The sequence below is a fragment of the Vipera ursinii genome (genome assembly GCF_947247035.1).
Source record: "Vipera ursinii genome assembly, chromosome: 6".
NCBI lineage: Eukaryota > Metazoa > Chordata > Lepidosauria > Squamata > Viperidae > Vipera > Vipera ursinii.
In genome coordinates, this window is record NC_139515.1 from 23,309,798 (window position 1) to 23,327,910 (window position 18,113).

Consider the following 18,113-nt stretch of genomic DNA (forward strand, 5'->3'; position numbering starts at 1 on the left):
ATTTCTGTGTTGACCATCTGGTGATGTCCATGTGTAGAGCCGTCTCTTGGGTTGTTGGAAAAGAGTGTTTGCTATGACCATCGTATTCTCTTGACAGAATTCTATCAGCCTGTGCCCTGCTTCATTTTGCACTCCAAGGCCAAACTTGCCTGTTATTCCAGTTATCTTTTGGCTTCCTACTTTAGCATTCCAATCCCCCATGATGATAAGAACATCATTTTTTGGTGTTAGTTCTATAAGGTGCTGTAGTGCTTCATAGAACTGGTCAATTTCATCCTCTTCAGCACTGGTGGTTGGGGCATAGACTTGGACTACTGTGAAATTGAATGGTTTGCCTTGGATTCGAACTGAGATCATTCTGTCATTTTGAGGATTGTATCCCAGTATTGCTTTTCCTACTCTTTTATTGACTATGAAGGCTACTCCATTTCTTCTGAAGGATTCTTGCCCACAGTAGTATACCTGATGGTCATCTGAATTAAATTCACCCATTCCTGTCCATTTTAGTTCGCTGATACCTAAGATGTCAATGTTCAGTCTTGTCATCTCTTGTTTGACCACGTCCAGTTTTCCTTGATTCATGGATCTTACATTCCAGGTTCCTATGGAGAAAAAATCTTTACAGCATCGGACTTTCCTTTCACCACCAGACACATCCACAGCTGAGCGTCCTTTCGGCTTTGGCCCAGTCGCTTCATTCTTTCTGGCGCTACTAGTACTAGCCCTCTGCTCTTCCCCAGTAGCATATTGGACGCCTTCCGACCTGAGGGGCTCATCTTCCAGCGTCATATCGTTTTGCCTTTTGGTACTGTCCATAGGGTTTTCATGGCAAAGATACTGGAGTGGGTTGCCATTTCCTTCTCCAGTGGATCACGTTTTGTCAGAACTCTCTGCTATGACCTGTCCGTCTTGGGTGGCCCTGCACGGCATAGCTCATAGCTTCATTGAATTACGCAAGCCCCTTCGCCACGACAAGGCAGTAATCCATGAAGGGGGGAATCTATATAATAATATATTTAATAATCAAGGCTGCAAATGTCTATGTTACAATTCTAATCTCCACCCCAAGATATGGGATGTTTGATTCCTTACCCTTCCTATTCCTTAAAAAATAATGCCCCTTGTTTATCCGCTTCTTCAACCAAATGTCTCCATTTTCATTTTCAACAGTATTAAGTATTACCAATTTATATTCTGTTTATGGGATCAGTTCACTTGACCACTTTGTTCTGTGTTCACAAATTTTATAAAAGATACCTTAATTGATCTGTCTTCATATCAGATCACAAACATAACATTCTCTTCTATACCATTCAGTTTTCACCTGCAATTGCATGGTTGGTCCTGCAGTTATTTCTGCTATGTTATGGATAATTTAACTTGTAATTTCTATAATAAATTTGTTATTTTTAATGTTTTTATAATCCTTGTAGGGACTCAGCCTAATTCTTATGTAAGTGCTTCCTAAATGTTTTTCTTCATTATCCAAATCCACTTATCAGAAGGTCCTTTTTACCCAATGTAGGTAAAGCACTAAGTTAGTTTAAATGTCTCTGCTGTGATAGGGTAATGGGTTCAAAGAAAAACTACTTTTACCCAATTTGGATAATTTATCCAGGTTCAGAAGCCTTAAGTAATCTGTGGCTGTAGATGTACCCCAAAGTCCTGTATTTAAATCACACATTGTCTGGTGCTTCATATTAATAGAACAGCCAATATGAAGTCCTGCCCTTTTAATATCTTTCTACAAAATGTTTCCTCTATTCCTAGTGTTATTTCATTGAGCCTACTGAATTCAAGTAGTTTATTTACTACATTTTTAATAATCATCTCAGGTGGGATTGCACTGTGTTATAAAATATCACCTATATAATATAAGAGCTCTCATGAAGTTTTCATGGATATTTGCTGTCCACACAATGTTCACAAATGAGATGAAACTTTTAAGATACAACAGTGCTGTAAAAAGACTGCATTAAAAGATACAATTGAAGAGTGTACTGTACTTTTTTCATAGAAAAATAAAACATGGAACATTTTGTCTGAAAGAAAATAAAATTTGTTTATTTATGCAATTTATATGCCACCCACCTTGCCAGGAGCTGACTCTTACAATAATTAAGTTCCTGATATTACAATCAGGATATATCTAAGAGAAAATAGAATAAGAGTTATATTCTTATTTACTCTACAGATTTTTTTTTATGTTTTAATATATTTCTTTGGTGATTTCTTGGTTAATGGTGCAAGGACATTTTGGACTTGTATTAGCAACAATGGGCTCCAGTCAGGTTTATTTAACCTTCACTCTGTTGGACTGTTTACATGCCTGGAGCTTGTTCAGATTTCTTTACATTTCTCAGACTTTCTTATTTATAAGGGCTGAGTTTCTTGTGACCTCTCTATTCATACTCCCTTTACTCCCTGGCTATGAAAAGAACAAAATGCCCACTGTCCTATTTATTTATGTTCATATCTTTCAGTTGCTTAAAGGAGTGGCTTTTCAATTATAAATGAAAATGGTAACCAGATGTTTATAGAGTCAGAAAATGCCAGCATTTTCCTTTTAGGTTTCTAATGCTTTTACTAGTCTTCATTAGAATATTAGGACATCTATTGTTAAATAAAAAAAACTTGCAAACAGCTTGCATTCAATAAACATTGCTTTGGTGTATACACGACTGCTGCTGAAAGTACCTTTTATTTCCTCTTTTCCATACTACTGTACTTTTACATATTGGTTAATTGAGCAACATATAAATGTATCTATTGAAAAAAATATTTGAAAGCAAAATATCAAATCTAATTGGATATAGTACACAAAAGTGGCCCAGTATTATAAAGGACTCAAGCTTACAGAGAGCTGGATTGCTCTCATTTTGCTTCTCCTTTCAATGGCTTGAAATAACGAATTCAGATGACTTCAAATACAACCAAGCAGAGGTCCGGAACAAGCTGTGGTCTTACACTTGCAGCTTTAGTTTCATAAATATTTTACTGCATTTTGTATTAGTGTACAGTATTCCGGATGGTACATATGCAATGTATGTCTGGAGTGAATGTAAGGGTATCAAGCAGTATTCCACTGCTGTGTTGCTCATGCACAGGTAAGGTGGGATCTAGCTTGTGAATAAAAATCATTTATTTATATTACAGCTGTGTAAAACTTGGATTCAGAGGGGAAAAAAGTGCTTCAAAGCAGGCAGGAGCATAAGCAGTTTTGGTTGCCATGACATAAAAAAAGATATTGAGATTCTAGAAAGAGTGCAGAGAAGATCAACAGAGATGATTAGGGGATTGGAGGCTAAAACATACAAAGAACGGTTGCAGGAATTGGGTATATCTAGTTTAATTAAAGGAAGAACTAGGGGTGACATGATAGCAGTGTTCCAATATCTAAAGGGTTGCCACAAAGAAGAGGGTGTCAACCTATTTTCCAAAGCACCTGAAGGCAGGACAAGAAGCAATGGATAGGAACTAATCAAGGAGAGAAGCAACCTAGAACAAACAAGAAATTTCCTGATAGTTGGAACAAAATCAGTGGAACATCTTGCCTCCAGAAGTTGTGGGTGCTCCAACACTGGAAGTTTTTAAGAATATATTGAGCAACCATTTGTCTGAAATGGTATAGGGTTTCCTGCTTGAGCATATTAAAAGCTTTATTTAAATAGTACTCTTTATATAAGACTGTAAGAGTAACAAGTACAGAGCTACAACACATATACAAAGAAGCATGCATAGTTGTAGTCCAGATGGAAATTTAAGGAGGATTTTAATTTTATTGCACATTCCTGTAAGAGCTGTAATGGGAATTTCTGTAATACCACTCTACTAGTGTATAATAAGGTGACATAATAAGGATCCACACCTCACACAGTGTCAGCTGTGTAAATGTGGCATAGCATCCTCCCCTGAATATGACTGTGGGATCCCACGTTAAACTGTAGATCACATTGTGACTGGCTGTAAGCTGAGGGCAAATTCTGGTCCAGTATCCATTTTTTTTAATATAAACCATGCTGCGCTTCAATGGTTAGATGGCCTAGACATTGGTATTTGAACATAGATCTTTTTAACATTTATATTTCATTGTGTTCTGTTAATCTAGGTAAAACTTTAATGTACATTGCTAGTCCATGTATGATATGCCATATGCTAAAATAAATACATTGTATAATATGGTAGCATATGTGTTGGTATCTTATTTCTATGGATTTCTTTATGCCATCACAAATGTATGTATGTATGTATGTATGTATGTATGTATGTATGTATCTATCTATCTATCTATCTATCTATCTATCTATCTATCTATCTATCTATCTATCATCTATCTATCTATCTATCTATCTATCATCTATCTATCTATCTATCTATCTATCTATCTATCTATCTATCTATCAAATTTCTACACTACCCAATTCACCTACTGACTTGGGCAGTTTACAAACAATGCTTTTTAAAGAGCTATTCAGCTGATATGTTAGATTGTTTGGTTTAACTTTGCTCACGTAGGCAGGCTGAGGTATCAATAGATTCTAATCCTCTATAGTAAAGCTATGAAAGTTTGCATTGCAAAATGAAATAATTAAATCAAATCAACCTGGTGATGTAAGGTTAGGTTGAGAGACTGACTCATCAAATTAGTTACAATAGTTTCTTATTCAACAATTTCACCACTGGCTGTTTGTTTCACTGATAAAATTTGATAGCCCAGGGTGGGAAATCTGTGGTTGGTGGATCAAAATACTCTTTAAATACTTATTTTTAAAACAATGAAAATACTAAAGAAATTATTTTTAGATTAAAATATGCATAAATAACTCCTGTGCATTATGTCTAGTCTAATGAAGAGAAGGATGAGGGGTGACATGATAGCAGTGTTCCAATATTTCAGGGGCTGCCACAAAGAAGAGGGAGTCAAAAGCTATTCTCCAAAGCACCTGAAAGCAGGACAAGAAGCAATGGATGGAAACTAGTCAAGGAAAGAAGCAACCTAGAACTAAGAAGAAACTTCCTGACAATTAGAACAATTAATCAGTGGAATAATTACCCTCCAGAAGCTGTGAATGCTCCAACACTGGAAGCTTTTAAGAAGAGACTGAACAGCGATTTGTCTGAAATGGTATAGGGTTTCCTGCCTGAGCACGGGCTTGGACTTTATTATTATTATTATTATTATTATTATTATTATTATTATTATTATTATTATTATTATTGTTGTTGTTGTTGTTGTTGTTGTTGTTGTTGTTGTTGTTTGTTGTTGTTGTTGTTGTTGTTTCACCTACAAGGTGACTAGTTGGCTAAAACTACAAAATTGATTGTTCATCATGGAAATTTTGATCTTACATATTTTAGCTATTACTGTGGAAGTCATTCTTATGCTAACACTATGAGATCTGCCTTGAAATCTCTGTACCTCCCATCTATTTGCCTTCTCTGAGGCCCTGAAGACCTGGTTGTTCTCCCTGGCCTTATTGGATGAAGTGCCTTGTTGGGTGTGTTTTGGTCTATATTTCATGTTTTAGAGAGTAACTAGATCCCATCTTGTTCTGTTCTATACTGTGCTTTTATTTATTTTATTGTGAGCTGCCCAGCAATTGTTTGGAGTAGGCAGCACTTTAACTGAATAAAATCAATAAATATTTTTTGTTATTTATAACTGAGCATAAAATGTAGACTTCCACAGCTGAAAAGCAGATAATCTGAGCCTTCTTGTTATCTTGACCTTTCCCAACATGATGTCTTCCAGATGTCTTGAGATAGCAGCTTAAGAAACATCAACCAGGATGACCAATAATTAAACAATGCCATTTATCAGGTCCTCTTATGAGCACCTTCTCTGTAGCAGGGCCTGTCCTTTGGAATAAGGTTCCCCTTCCCATATCCTAATGGCCCTGACCCTGCTTATGTCTTGAAAGCCCTTGAAGACTTGGCTCTTTGCCCAGGTGTTGACAAGGATGACTGAAGCCTCTTTTTAGACTATGTTTGGTTTTTTTTCCTTTGTTTTGTCATCCTTTTTGTCCCTTGTTTTCCTTACTTTTAATGTTCTAAACAATTTGCAATCTGCTCAGAGTTTGTGGCATCTGGGCAGCATATAAATTTAAATAACAATAAAAAACAACAATATTAAATTTTCTAAAAGTAAAGAAATAAGAAATGTATTGTGCATGTAGTAAATGCACAATAGCATATAATATAATTTGTTAGTGGACTAAACTATGTTTTCCCCATAAAATTTATTTATTTATTTATTTATTTGATTTGTATACCGCCCTTCTCCCTAAGGACTCAGGGCGGTGAACAGTGACATAAATAACAGAATGCACAAATACAGATATTGAAAACAAATTAAACCATAATTTTGCCCAAATGCAGAAGATAGTTATCTTAAAACAATAATTAAAACAGAACCCGTCAGACCAGACCGGATTGCTCAAACAGATATGTTTTTAGGTCGCGTCGGAAGGAGCGAAGGTCGGGAGCCATCCGGAGCTCAACCGGTAAACGGTTCCATAGGTCAGGCACGCTCACAGAGAATGCCCTCCCTCTGGGAGCCACCAGATGGCATTCTCCGAACGGCGGAACCCTTAGGAGGCCCTCTCTGTGGGAGCGCACTGGACAGAGGGACGTTGACGCTGGCAGCAGGTGATTACTAAGGTACTCCGGACCCATGCCATGTAGGGCTTTGAAAACCATTACCAGCACCTTGAATCTTACCCGGAGGACAACTGGGAGCCAATGCAGCTCACGGAGTAGAGGTGTAACATGGGAGTATCGGGAGACTCCCAACACAACTCTCGCAGCTGCATTCTGTACCAGTTGGAGCCTCCGAGTGGTCCTCAAGGGCAGCCCCATGTAGAGAGCATTGCTAAATATCCTAATGATATTTTAGTGCTTCCAGAAAGACGATTCCATTGTGAACTGCAAGTTATTACTAACAGCATTACCAGAACAACTTTGCAACCCCAATTGTATCCCATCCTAATGGTCCTGATTTTATCTCATATCTAGGGAGCTTATCCTGTTTTTTTCCATGCTACAAAACGCTACTCAGGTGAAAAATTGACTACAGCGAGCAGAGATGAAGCTATCATTATACCAATAACTCTTTTGATTGCCACAAGTAAGGACAAGCTTCCACTCTTCTGTTTCCTTTAGCAAGAAGTAGAATCTAGTTTCTTTGTGATTAAACACATCAGCTGGAGCATAACAATACCAAACTTCCAACAGGAATGGAACTTTTCCAACTATCTTTCTTTAAAGCAACAATGTTTTTTTTTCCTGCTTCATAAACTTTATACTGAGTCAAGTAGAGTTTAGATTTAAAATTATAACAAAGAAAAAGAATAAACTACAGGCTTTTGACACAGAACCAGATAAAGGCTTAATGGGGATATAATGAGAAATCATGGATTTCTGTTACAACAGCTGCAGTAAATCTTAGTCACCATGGGCTTTACTTTAATCATATTTATCCATGGCATTAAACCTCAAAGGACTATTGCTTGTTTAAACTAAGGTTTGAGAAGAAGTCAGGATCTGATATAACAATTTCTCAAGCTTAACTGTCATGGGAATTGCAATTTCTTTAAAACCCCAGATGGAGAAAGATGGAATTCTTGCCACAATTTTTTGAAATATTAAGAAATCTTGGTTTGCTAATATGTACTGTATAAGTTAGGTACAAATACTGAACACAGCTGTAAGGAGGAATCTAAGGAAGCCAGTCTTCATTTCAGATGTAAATTCATTCAAATATAAGTAGATTTTAAGCTTCACTGAGCTGAAATCAAAGGATGTATCTAGAACGGGAGTGTCAAACTGCCGGCCCGTGGGCCGGATGCATCATGGCAAAAATGCACCCACCCCATTGCCAGCAATGAAAAAAAAAGTCACGATACATCACAACATATCGCGTGATGTTGTGAGGACACCCCTGATCTAGAACAAACTCTCTGCTATTGTTCCTTAAAACTGTTGATTTATTATGCTTTTAAGATAGTTCTGCTTAGGAACTTGGCTTGGTTTTTGGGTGGGGTTTTTTTTTTTGCTTTCTGCTTTCTCTATTGTCTTCAGTTGTTTTTTGTTTTTGAAAATGATATGTTTAAAAAATAAGTAAAACAGTATGTGCTGTGACAGGCCAAAACAAGGGCTGATGAACTAAATAAAGTGATTTATCAGTTCTGTAATATATAGTCATTTAAAATTAAAAATGAAATCATGTTACAGTTAGGAAATAATTGATAATTCTCACCTGGGTTTAAATTTTCATGTCTGTTTAGCTTCCTCTCTTCAGCAATTGTAACTCTATAACCGTGTTGTATAAGGATTTGCTGATATAATGGAAGATCTTGTCCACTGCCAGAAGAAGGGATGTGCAGTATGGCTTCCCCAGCTTTGTGACTGAAAAGCTTAAAGCTGTTATCCTCAGTCTGAAACGAGAAACAGAAATTCATGCATTGTAATAAGCAATGAAATGCCAAGGACCATGAGAAGATGACAGAGAAAACTAGATCTCTTTTTCTTTACAATTGTTTCAGAGAACCAGGTTATTCACACAATCACAATAATCACAGGTGAATGTGGGCAATGGCCACCTAATGCCCTGCTGACTCCTTTTGGACTCCCTTTCTCATGAATAGTAGTATTCCTGGAGAGGAAGCTACAGGTAATCCTTGACTTATGACCATAGCCAGGACCAGAAATTTGATTGTAAAGTAATATAGTCATTAAATGAGTCATAAGATAACCAGACCTAATTTTATGACCATTTTATCACAGTTGTTAAGCAAATCACAAGGTTGTTAAGTGAATCTCACAGATGTTAACTGGATCCAGCTTCCCCAATTGACTATGCTTATCGGAAGTGTCAGGAAAAGTTGCAGATTGAGATCATGTGATTATAAGATGCTGCAATTGTAAATGCAAGCTTAGTCGCAAAGCACCCAAATTGCAATCACAGGACCATGGAGGTAAGGTGATAGTTGTAACTTTAAGAATAGGTCAAAAGATACTCTTTCCAATGACATTGCAACTTTGAACCATTGTTAATTGAATGGTTGCAAGTCTACTTTATTTTAACAAAATTTGGCAATTAAGCCTGACTATAGCTTTCTTGTACCTGGTAAATTGCAGGGAATTGGGCCACAGCTCTCAAAATTCATTGGTTCACTATAGCCACAGCGTGCTGAATTAGCAAAACCAGTCCTACCCCAGAGTAGGCACCCTGTGACACTCTCAGTATCACTGAATTGTTACGTAAGCATCTCTAGGAAATTTGTCCAGTTGTGAGGGTGCTAGGAGCTGTTATTCATCAATATTTGGAGGGCTACAAATTGTTCACCTCTGCCCTGTGCAGTACTTTACTAAATTAACAAGGAGTGGTGAATATTTCTGATCATGCTTAAACAGATGATTTGTGTAAAATAATAATCTCATTGTTGATAAGTGAGAACATGAATGCTGCATACCATTTAATCAACACTGAGGATCTTCATAGTGGTGTACAGAATTCTCTGTTCCATTTGTAACAAACAGCTTGTAAGTAAATCCCATGATCTAAGACTTACAAGGGCAGACATAGAAGGCCAAACTAAACACATTTTAAATGGAATCCTGGAAGAAGGGAAATAAAATGAAGATTGCTTCAACTGGGGTGGGGGATAATTAATGAAACTGCAAGTTTAGAAAGTGTATTTATTTTTTGCTACAGTTTGCAGAACATCTTTCTTCTGAAGGTAGCATTTGACTACAAATTTATTATTCTCTACAAAAGATAAAATGTGAAGTAAAAAAACTGAATAATCAAAGCTTTGGGATTATTAAATAACTGGCATGTTTACCAGAACAATTGTGCAAACATGTGATTATGAATTTCAGAATGGACATTGTTCAACAGAAGAAAGGCAGATCTTTCAGGGTAAACAAGTCTAGTTCAAACTGCTTTGAACTCTTGATTAATCTGGTAACCTGGTGGTATAAAGTGATCTTCACAACAGTCTTTTTATCAGTTACAGGAAGTTGCTTTATGTTACACTTGGCTCAAGTGTTAAATTATGTTCAGGAAGGAGACACATAACTTGTATAACCTTTGAGGAATGACTACTACTTGTCTAGTTTATTATGGAACACACTTCTTTTCCAATTAAAATCCATGCATTTATTATTTGTTAAATTATTATTTCATTTTTTCCTATATGTTTAAACTCAAGACTATTAAAATATTTCCATCAAGTGCCTTGTGTTTATAAGCAAAAGTAATAGGAGTAAAAAGGAAGTGCACGGGAATAAAATTACAGTCTTGTAAATATATCCGCTCACTCTCCTTGCCATATTTATAACCTATTTGTCTAATGGTGAGGAATGAAATGCTGTTTATCCTCAAAACACCCCTTCTTCTGGAGCAACCTTTGTCTTTTTTATCCTGTTCTGCTTCTATTTTCTTATCTTTTCCCTTTTCTATGTGACTATTTTCAGTTTGAAATCTTCTAAAATCTAGAGCTTTTCAATACTGAGTACAAGCTGTCTCAGAAATAATAGGATAGCCAAAATGAGAACAAAAAGTTTGGAAAAAATAAATTGTTTTTAATAAATGTATTTAATAAATAATAATGCATAAATATAAACAAAATGCATTTAATAAATACATATATACAGAATATAATAATTAAATTATTATAATCATATTAATAACAATGTGGCAATATCAAGGAATAGTATAATAGAAGACAAAGAACTGGAGAAGATTACAAAGTATTACAATCTGAAAATGGAAACTGAAAGATTATGGCATACACAGGCAGTGGTGGTCCTATTGGTATTGAGAAGCCTTGGATGTACTTAAAACATCTGTGCATTGAAAAAAATCTACCTGTCAATTACAAAAGGCCATGCTTGGATCTGCACATGTACTTGACCAATATATTATGACATCCTAAGTTCTTAGGAAGAACTCAATGAGAATGAAAGCCATCACCAGTTAAGAAACATGCAGCAGTGAAAAATTTGTGATGACTGATATTTATTTGGGAGATTGTTCCATTACTTCCTGCATAATGCAATGTGTTGACTTTGACCAGATTCCAAATGCCAGAATACAAAATTCACTTTTGAAATTCAGCATAAGAGTAATGAGGAGAAGTTTGGAAGCAATGGATTTCTATGGAAAATCTTGCTTCCTCTTAGATTCAAAACAAACTTATTTTGCACAATTGAACTGCATCTTGATTTTTGCAGCATGCACACTGCATAAAGCTAATACTTCTTTTAATAAGAGGGGAAGACTTAAAATGCAACAACTGAAAGCCGAAATAGATGTCTTTACATTTTGGAGCCAAAAGACCAACGTGCTTTACATTTGCATTGGAGTGTGGTCATATATGCTTTCCTCGGTAGAACATATAGCAATGTATATATATGTAGAATTTAACCATGAACATTGGTTCAGGAAGAAAGAGTTCAAATCTACATTTCCTTCTAAATGCCAAACTTGTAATACCATTGCTCAGCTGATACTTGAGACATTTCATAATTCTTATCTACTGTATTCTTACATCTCTTTTGGTCAGTAGTAATTTGCCCCTCAGAAAGGAAGATCATTTATAAAAATGGATTAAGATGTTATATGTATACAAGCAGCCCTCGATTTATGACCAGAATTGATTATTAAACAAAGCAATTGTTAAGTGAATCACCCCAAATTTTTCATTTTTGCCCCAGTTGTTAAGCAAATCACTGCAGTTGTTAAGTGAACCACACCATCATCAAGAGAATCCAGCTTCTCATTATCAGCCTAAATATTGGAGGTGTGGTTGTGATGATGCAACTTATTATCCTATATGGTGGACTTGTAAAAAAGTTAAGGCTTTTTGGATTAAAATTTGGTGGAATATGCAGAAGATATTTAAGAAAAAGATAAGGTTTTCTCCACAGTTATTTCTGTTGGGTATTATTACAGATTGTACTGTTATAGATATTAAATTGATGTTAAATTTAATTACGGCAGCAAGACTCTTGGTAGCGCAATATTGGAAGAAGGAGCAACTGCCTACTATAGAAGAGTGGACTTTAAAAGTTTCAAACCTGGCGGAAATGGCAAAGATTTCAGCATATTTGAAAGAACACTCGCAACAGAGATATATTTTGGAATGGAGAAGATGGATCGATTACATTCAGAATAAATATGGGACTAGAAAGTTTCATTTAGTATATGAATAAGTATTAGTATTAAATGATGTATTATTAATTAGTTATTATTATTTAGTTATTTAGTTATGTTAAGAGGAGTTAAAGTGCGATAGAATCTAAAGTGTCTTTTTTTAGTTGGTTAGCATATTTTAGCTTAAGTTGGTCAAGGTTTATACCCTGTATTCACCTCTGGGAAGTTAGGGGGGGAGGGGAAGGGTGGGAAAGTGGGGGGAGGGGGAGGGAGGGAGTTTATGTTTTTAAAAATGTATTTTAAAACTTTTCAATAAAAAAAAGAGAATCCAGCTTCTCCCATTAACCTTGCTTGTTGGAAGCCAGCTGGGAATGTCACAAATGGTGATCATCTGACTTTGGGGCATAGCAACCTTTGTCAATATATGCCAATTGCCAAGCACCCGATATTGATCACATAACTTTGAAGATGTTGCAACAGTTGTAAGCGAGCAGACCAGTTATAAGTCACTTTTTTCAATCATAAGTTTGAACAGTTGCTAAATGAAAGGTTGTAAGTTGAGGACTACATGTACCTCAAATCAACTTCAGTGAATTGTGATAGAAAGGAATCAATGTTGCCATGAAAAAATTGAAATAATATGTGAATTCAGGGCACCCATTGTTACAACAATATCAAACAGTTGCTGAATTAATGTGCACTTGACAGAAAATGGCAAAATCATGTTTGATTTTAGAACCAGATTCGTTCAGGAAGCAAAATCTAAGCCATGCTGAACAGGCTTTCACAGCATCTCTAATTTCCACATATACGTAAAGCCTTATGCTACCTAAATGCAATATTTCTATGATTCATCTCCTATGATCCAGTGGAATGTGACAGATGGAAGAAAGTTTTCTTGAATTTACTATCTAAATGCCAGGTAAGAAGAGCCAGCAAGGAAGCACAAGAGACAGTTTTAAAAACTTGTGTACCACAGTTACAGTCTGGGAGGCTGCCAAAGTCTAACTATCTTCACACCGCACACAAAACCTTTTGATTCATGCTAGCTTTTGTTAATTCAGTTAAGTCAAAGAACTCCTTGTACCATGAAGCATCAAAAGTTTTGGATTAAATCAGTCTTTGTCATGTACATTGCTCTTTTTTGTAACAACAAATATGTTCATTTTAACTGACTGAGGAACTGAATGTTAAAAATAGCATCCAGACACCAAATAGAGCAGTGTTTCTCAACCTTGACCACTTTAAGATGTGTGAACTTCACCTCCCAGAATTCTCCAGCCAATATGCTGGCCCGGGAATATTGGGAATTGAAGGCTACATATCTTCAAGTTGCCAAAGTTCAGAAATGTTGAACTAGGGTATTTAGGCCACTGCCCCTTTAGGTAGCTGAATCTCTTCACTAAACTCTCATTTCTTCCCAAATTAGTTAAGTTGCTTATGATTACATTTGGGGTCTTAATTATTATCATGGGCTTCTCTGCATTCTAACTTTGCAAATGAGATACTGAAGGCATTGGAACAAACTCTGTGGTAAAGTTAAGTATATTCTGAGTTCACTACTCTTTGGATACAAAGAGGTATGACAGGATGAATTTTGTCCTGAAACCTATAAGTTGCTCCATTTACAACTGCCTAAATCTGACAGCCTATTTCAGTGATGGCAAACCTTTTGGGCTTGATGTGTCAAAAATTTAGAAAAATTTGACTGGCGGCATGTTATAGCAAGGATATTAAGGACACTCATTAAGGACGCCCAAATGGGTGATTTCAAATCTTAAAGAATTAATGAAGAATGGAATAAGTACACAGGAACAAAAATAGTTTATGATTTTAGTAACAACTCTTGCCAATTGGCAGTTTCTGTCAGAGGTTAGACTACCATGTTTGTAAGGTTAGACTACCATGTTTGTAAAACATTTTTAGCTCCTAATATGAACAATTTAGAACTTTTTTCCCTAAGTGATCTAATTTCCCAGAAAAAGTATAGAAATATATCTCTATCAATTTAACATGAATTTTTCATTTACCAAATTATCAAATAAAATTTGCCAGAATAAATACTTAGCAATAACATAACACGTCTGGAATATAGCCAGTTCCAGCAACAGGTTTTTTGATTATGGACAATGATCAAAGTTAAATATAGGTCTCTCCTGAAAAAAAATATTTGCAATGTACAACAAATCACCCAATATTGTATTTTCAAAGTACGTGGGGGGGGGGAATTACAGACTGTTAGATTCTTGGTCTGAAAGAATGGAGTTCAGCTTTTATTTTTCTCTGTAAACATTCATTACAAGGTAGGTTTTGAAACAATATAATGCATCCAGATCCATAACAATATAATTTAAAAAGGGAAAAATGCAGTGTTTGACCCTTTTCTTCAGTTTTATTTATTTCATTTGGTTTTGGAGCTGCTCAACAGAGAGAGGGTTCTACTTTAGATAGCAGAAAATGTAAAATGAGGTTCATTTTGTATTTTGCCAGGAGTGTTTTCCACTCTAAAGAGGCTGCTGTAGCACTAATTGAATAAATATGCTTGAACTGAAGCATAAAGAATTTGGCATTCATTAGTAGAAACTATAATTCCTCTTTGAAATTCAAGAAACTTAATTTTTAAATTATGCTAGAGAGCAGAACTACCAGACATTTTATTTTGCTCTGCATGTGTTAAAGTTTTGAAAGATCTACTTCAATTTGCAGGTATTATTTTAATCTTAATTCAGTTATATCTGTAGGCAGTGAGTATGCCGATCTGCTTCCTTCCAGACTTTTTTGATTTTAGTTTCCACATGACCTTTAGCAAAGGATTGTGGGAACTAAAATCCAAAAGTCTGCAAGGCTTCTACTAATTGTAAAATTATACAGTGAACTAAATAGTAATACTGAAATCTAAGAAGATATTTCCATTTTTATCCTTAACCCCTACAGCAGCTTTTCAGCATATTTTGAATGCTAAGGAAATAGAGTGGACAAAAAAGGAGTTTATTAGTTTAGCATTGAATTGTGCCCTTTACCATTTTTGACCCTGACAAAATAAATCAAGTTACTGGTGGTGGTGGGTGTTTCCCAGCAGTTCCCTGCTGAACTCTACTTTCCCCCATCTCCCCCAGAAGTTGCAGAAATGTTCCTAGAGTTTTCTTTTTTTTAGTACACTCTGCATTGTTCAAAATATAAGTTTTGCTTTCCTCAGCTCAGCTGCTCTAATAACATGCAACTGTAATATGAAAAATCATATTCATATATCTTTCTTGTCATCCTCTCTATTCATAAAACAGCCTCACCTAACAGAAATCAGACAAGGATATGAATCAGAAGAAACAATGTTGTAAAATACCACTTAAGCTTGTTGTTATGTATTGGGCTTGCTTAACACCACGTGGTAACGGCTGGTAGGTTGCGAGAGCAGGGAGCTAGCTAACGGCTCCCAGCATCTCAGACAACCCATCTCCAGCGCTGCTATTGGTTGCCCCCAGGCGGCAATAGGTTGCTTTAAACCTATTGGCTGCCACCTAGGGGCCAAGGTATAAATTGCTACAGCTGCAGCCCTCTTCTCTAGTTCAGATCCTGCAAGAAATAAACCATGCTCTTTGCTGAACTCACTCGCCTCATCTTCATTCCTACGCAATGAACCCAGTACACAACACTGGCAACGAAGGTGGGATCCTGCTTCTCTGTCAAAGCTGAAAGTCACTAGGGGAGAGGCAGCGCACACCTGGCAAGAAAAGCAATTCCCCCCCTACGGTCGGCTAGCAAGCCACGCTAGCGACCATGCGCTCAGGACCAGTCCCTAAGCAATGGAGAGACAGGATTAGAAGAAGCAGAAACTAGCCACAAAGACCAGCAGAATGCCCAAGGTTGGAAGGCTGCGAGAGTTCGACATCAAGAAACCAGAAGGATGGTCCTCGTACCTGTCCCAGGTTGAGAACTACCTTTGGGCGAACCAGGTCACAGAGGATGGACTAAAGGACATCATGCTGCTCTGTGTGTGCGGCCCAGCAACGTTCGATCTGGCTGAAAACCTGTTCGCGCCCACACCATTGGAATCTCTCTCCTATGCCAAACTGAAGAAGCTCGGAGAACACTTCCAACCGAAGAAGTTGGTGATTGCATGGCGCTACGCCTTCAAACAAAGAATACAGCAGCCAGGAGAAACCACATCCAAATACATCGCGGCCTTGAGGCAGGCTGCACACCTAAGCCGATTTTCAGACGTTGAAGAGCAACTTCGAGACCGGCTCATCTGCAGCCTCTGCAATTGAGAGCTGCAGCAAAAACTTTTTGCCAGAGAGGTCCTGTCATTTGCAGATGCCCAGAATGAGGTCATGGTGGACGAAGCTGCTGGTGGAGCTGTCTGAACGATCCGGCTTGCCAAAACAATGCAATGTGAAGAAGCCATCCACCACGAGGACGCCAAACTCACCGAGTCAGAAGAAGATGCCAAAGTCGACAAGCTGCACAGACAGCCCGACCCACAGCACCGTAACAGCAAGCAGCAAGAGACTAATTACAAGGCAGATCCCTTGCCTAGATGTCCAGGTTGTGGCAGCTGCCACCAACGCTCGGACTGTAGGTTCCGGACAGCCACGTGCCAGGCCTGAGAGAAAACCAGCCACATCGCAGCAGTTTGCAGAGGTTGCCAGAGGGACTGGCCATCGCATCGCCAGTCAGACAATCTGACCAGGAGAGGTACTGGGGCCCCGGGGCCGTTCAGCATGGGTTTTTGCTCAGGACGCCAAAGTGTATGTCGCACCGGGGTCCGACACCCCCTTAAACCCAAGTACAGACTCCAGGTGGAGCTGCAAGGGGTCCCCTTTAAGATGGAGCTGGACAGAAGCTCCATCGTTTCCATTATTTCTCTGGACACATTTAATTCTGTGTGCAGTCACAGTAGGAAATGGGCCAAGCTGAGGCCCTCTGACATACTTTTAACAGATTTCCAGAACGCAAAAGTTGTAGTCAAAGGTGAAGCCACCTTGGCCGTTAAATTTAAAGGATTTTTGGGGCACCTGGATGTTGTTGTAGTAGGGGGCCAGACAACAGTGGCGTAGCGTGGGGGGTGCAGGGGGGGCCGGCCGCACCGGGCGCAACATCTGGGGGGGCGCACTCGACGGCGCCGGGATCCGGCAGGGCGGAGGCACTGGAGCCCCAGCCGGGAAGGGCCTGATGCCCCACGGCGCGCCACACACACACACACACACACACACACACACACACACACAAACACACAGCGTGACTCCTCCTTCGGGCCGCTCCGACCGGAAACTCCATAGACCACAAGTCGGAGGCGCTCTTCTTTGCCCGGCCTAGAAGGCTCCGGGGAGCCAGGCCCGGCTGGAGCCTGAAGTCATCCGGTCCCTGGGGCAAGCCGAGTCCCGCCGAAGACAGCCTTCGCCAAGGCAGGGGCGATCAACTTACCGGAGCGGCTTTTTTTCCCCCCCGCCTGGGTTTACATTTCATGGCTGCAAGCCCAACTCTCTTCCTCTCCGCCTCCTCCTCCTCCTCCCCCCCCCACGGTCCTCTCCCGCCCAATCGGAACCGGCTTTTTCTGCCCGGCGGAAGCCGCCGGTTGTCCAGAGAGCTCCTCTCCGAGCGCTAGCCCTGCGGAGAGGCCAGGAAGGTGAGGGGGGGCGGGGACGCGCTTCAGGACAACCTCGGAGCAGGACCGGGCTTGTCTCGGCTTCTCCCTCGCCATAAAAGGAGCCGGTCAGTTTCCTCCTGGCTTCCGGAGCGCGCTAGAGAAGGGAAGCGCGCCCCGTTGCCGCTCGCCGCGGGTTGGGAACTGCAGGGCGGAGAGAGCTATAATTATCTGGGCCTGGGAAGGGATGAGTCCTCCTCACAAAAGGAGATTCCCCTGGGTAACAGGGGTCGGCAACCTTGGCTCTTTTATGACTCGCGGACTTCAACTCCCAGAATTCCCGAGCCAGCTATGCTGGCTCGGGAATTCTGG

The 18,113-nt window shown here is 38.8% G+C and overlaps 1 protein-coding gene across 1 annotated transcript in view; it reads right to left on the reverse strand.

Annotated features, from left to right (window-relative positions):
* The window catches only part of CPED1 (cadherin like and PC-esterase domain containing 1), a 131,387-nt gene that overhangs the window by 97,317 nt on the left and 15,957 nt on the right, over positions 1-18,113 (reverse strand). The window contains exon 3 of the mRNA XM_083366680.1: positions 8,258-8,435. Within this exon, the coding sequence (XP_083222806.1) occupies positions 8,258-8,435 (178 nt within the window). The remainder of the gene's footprint in view (positions 1-8,257; positions 8,436-18,113) is intronic.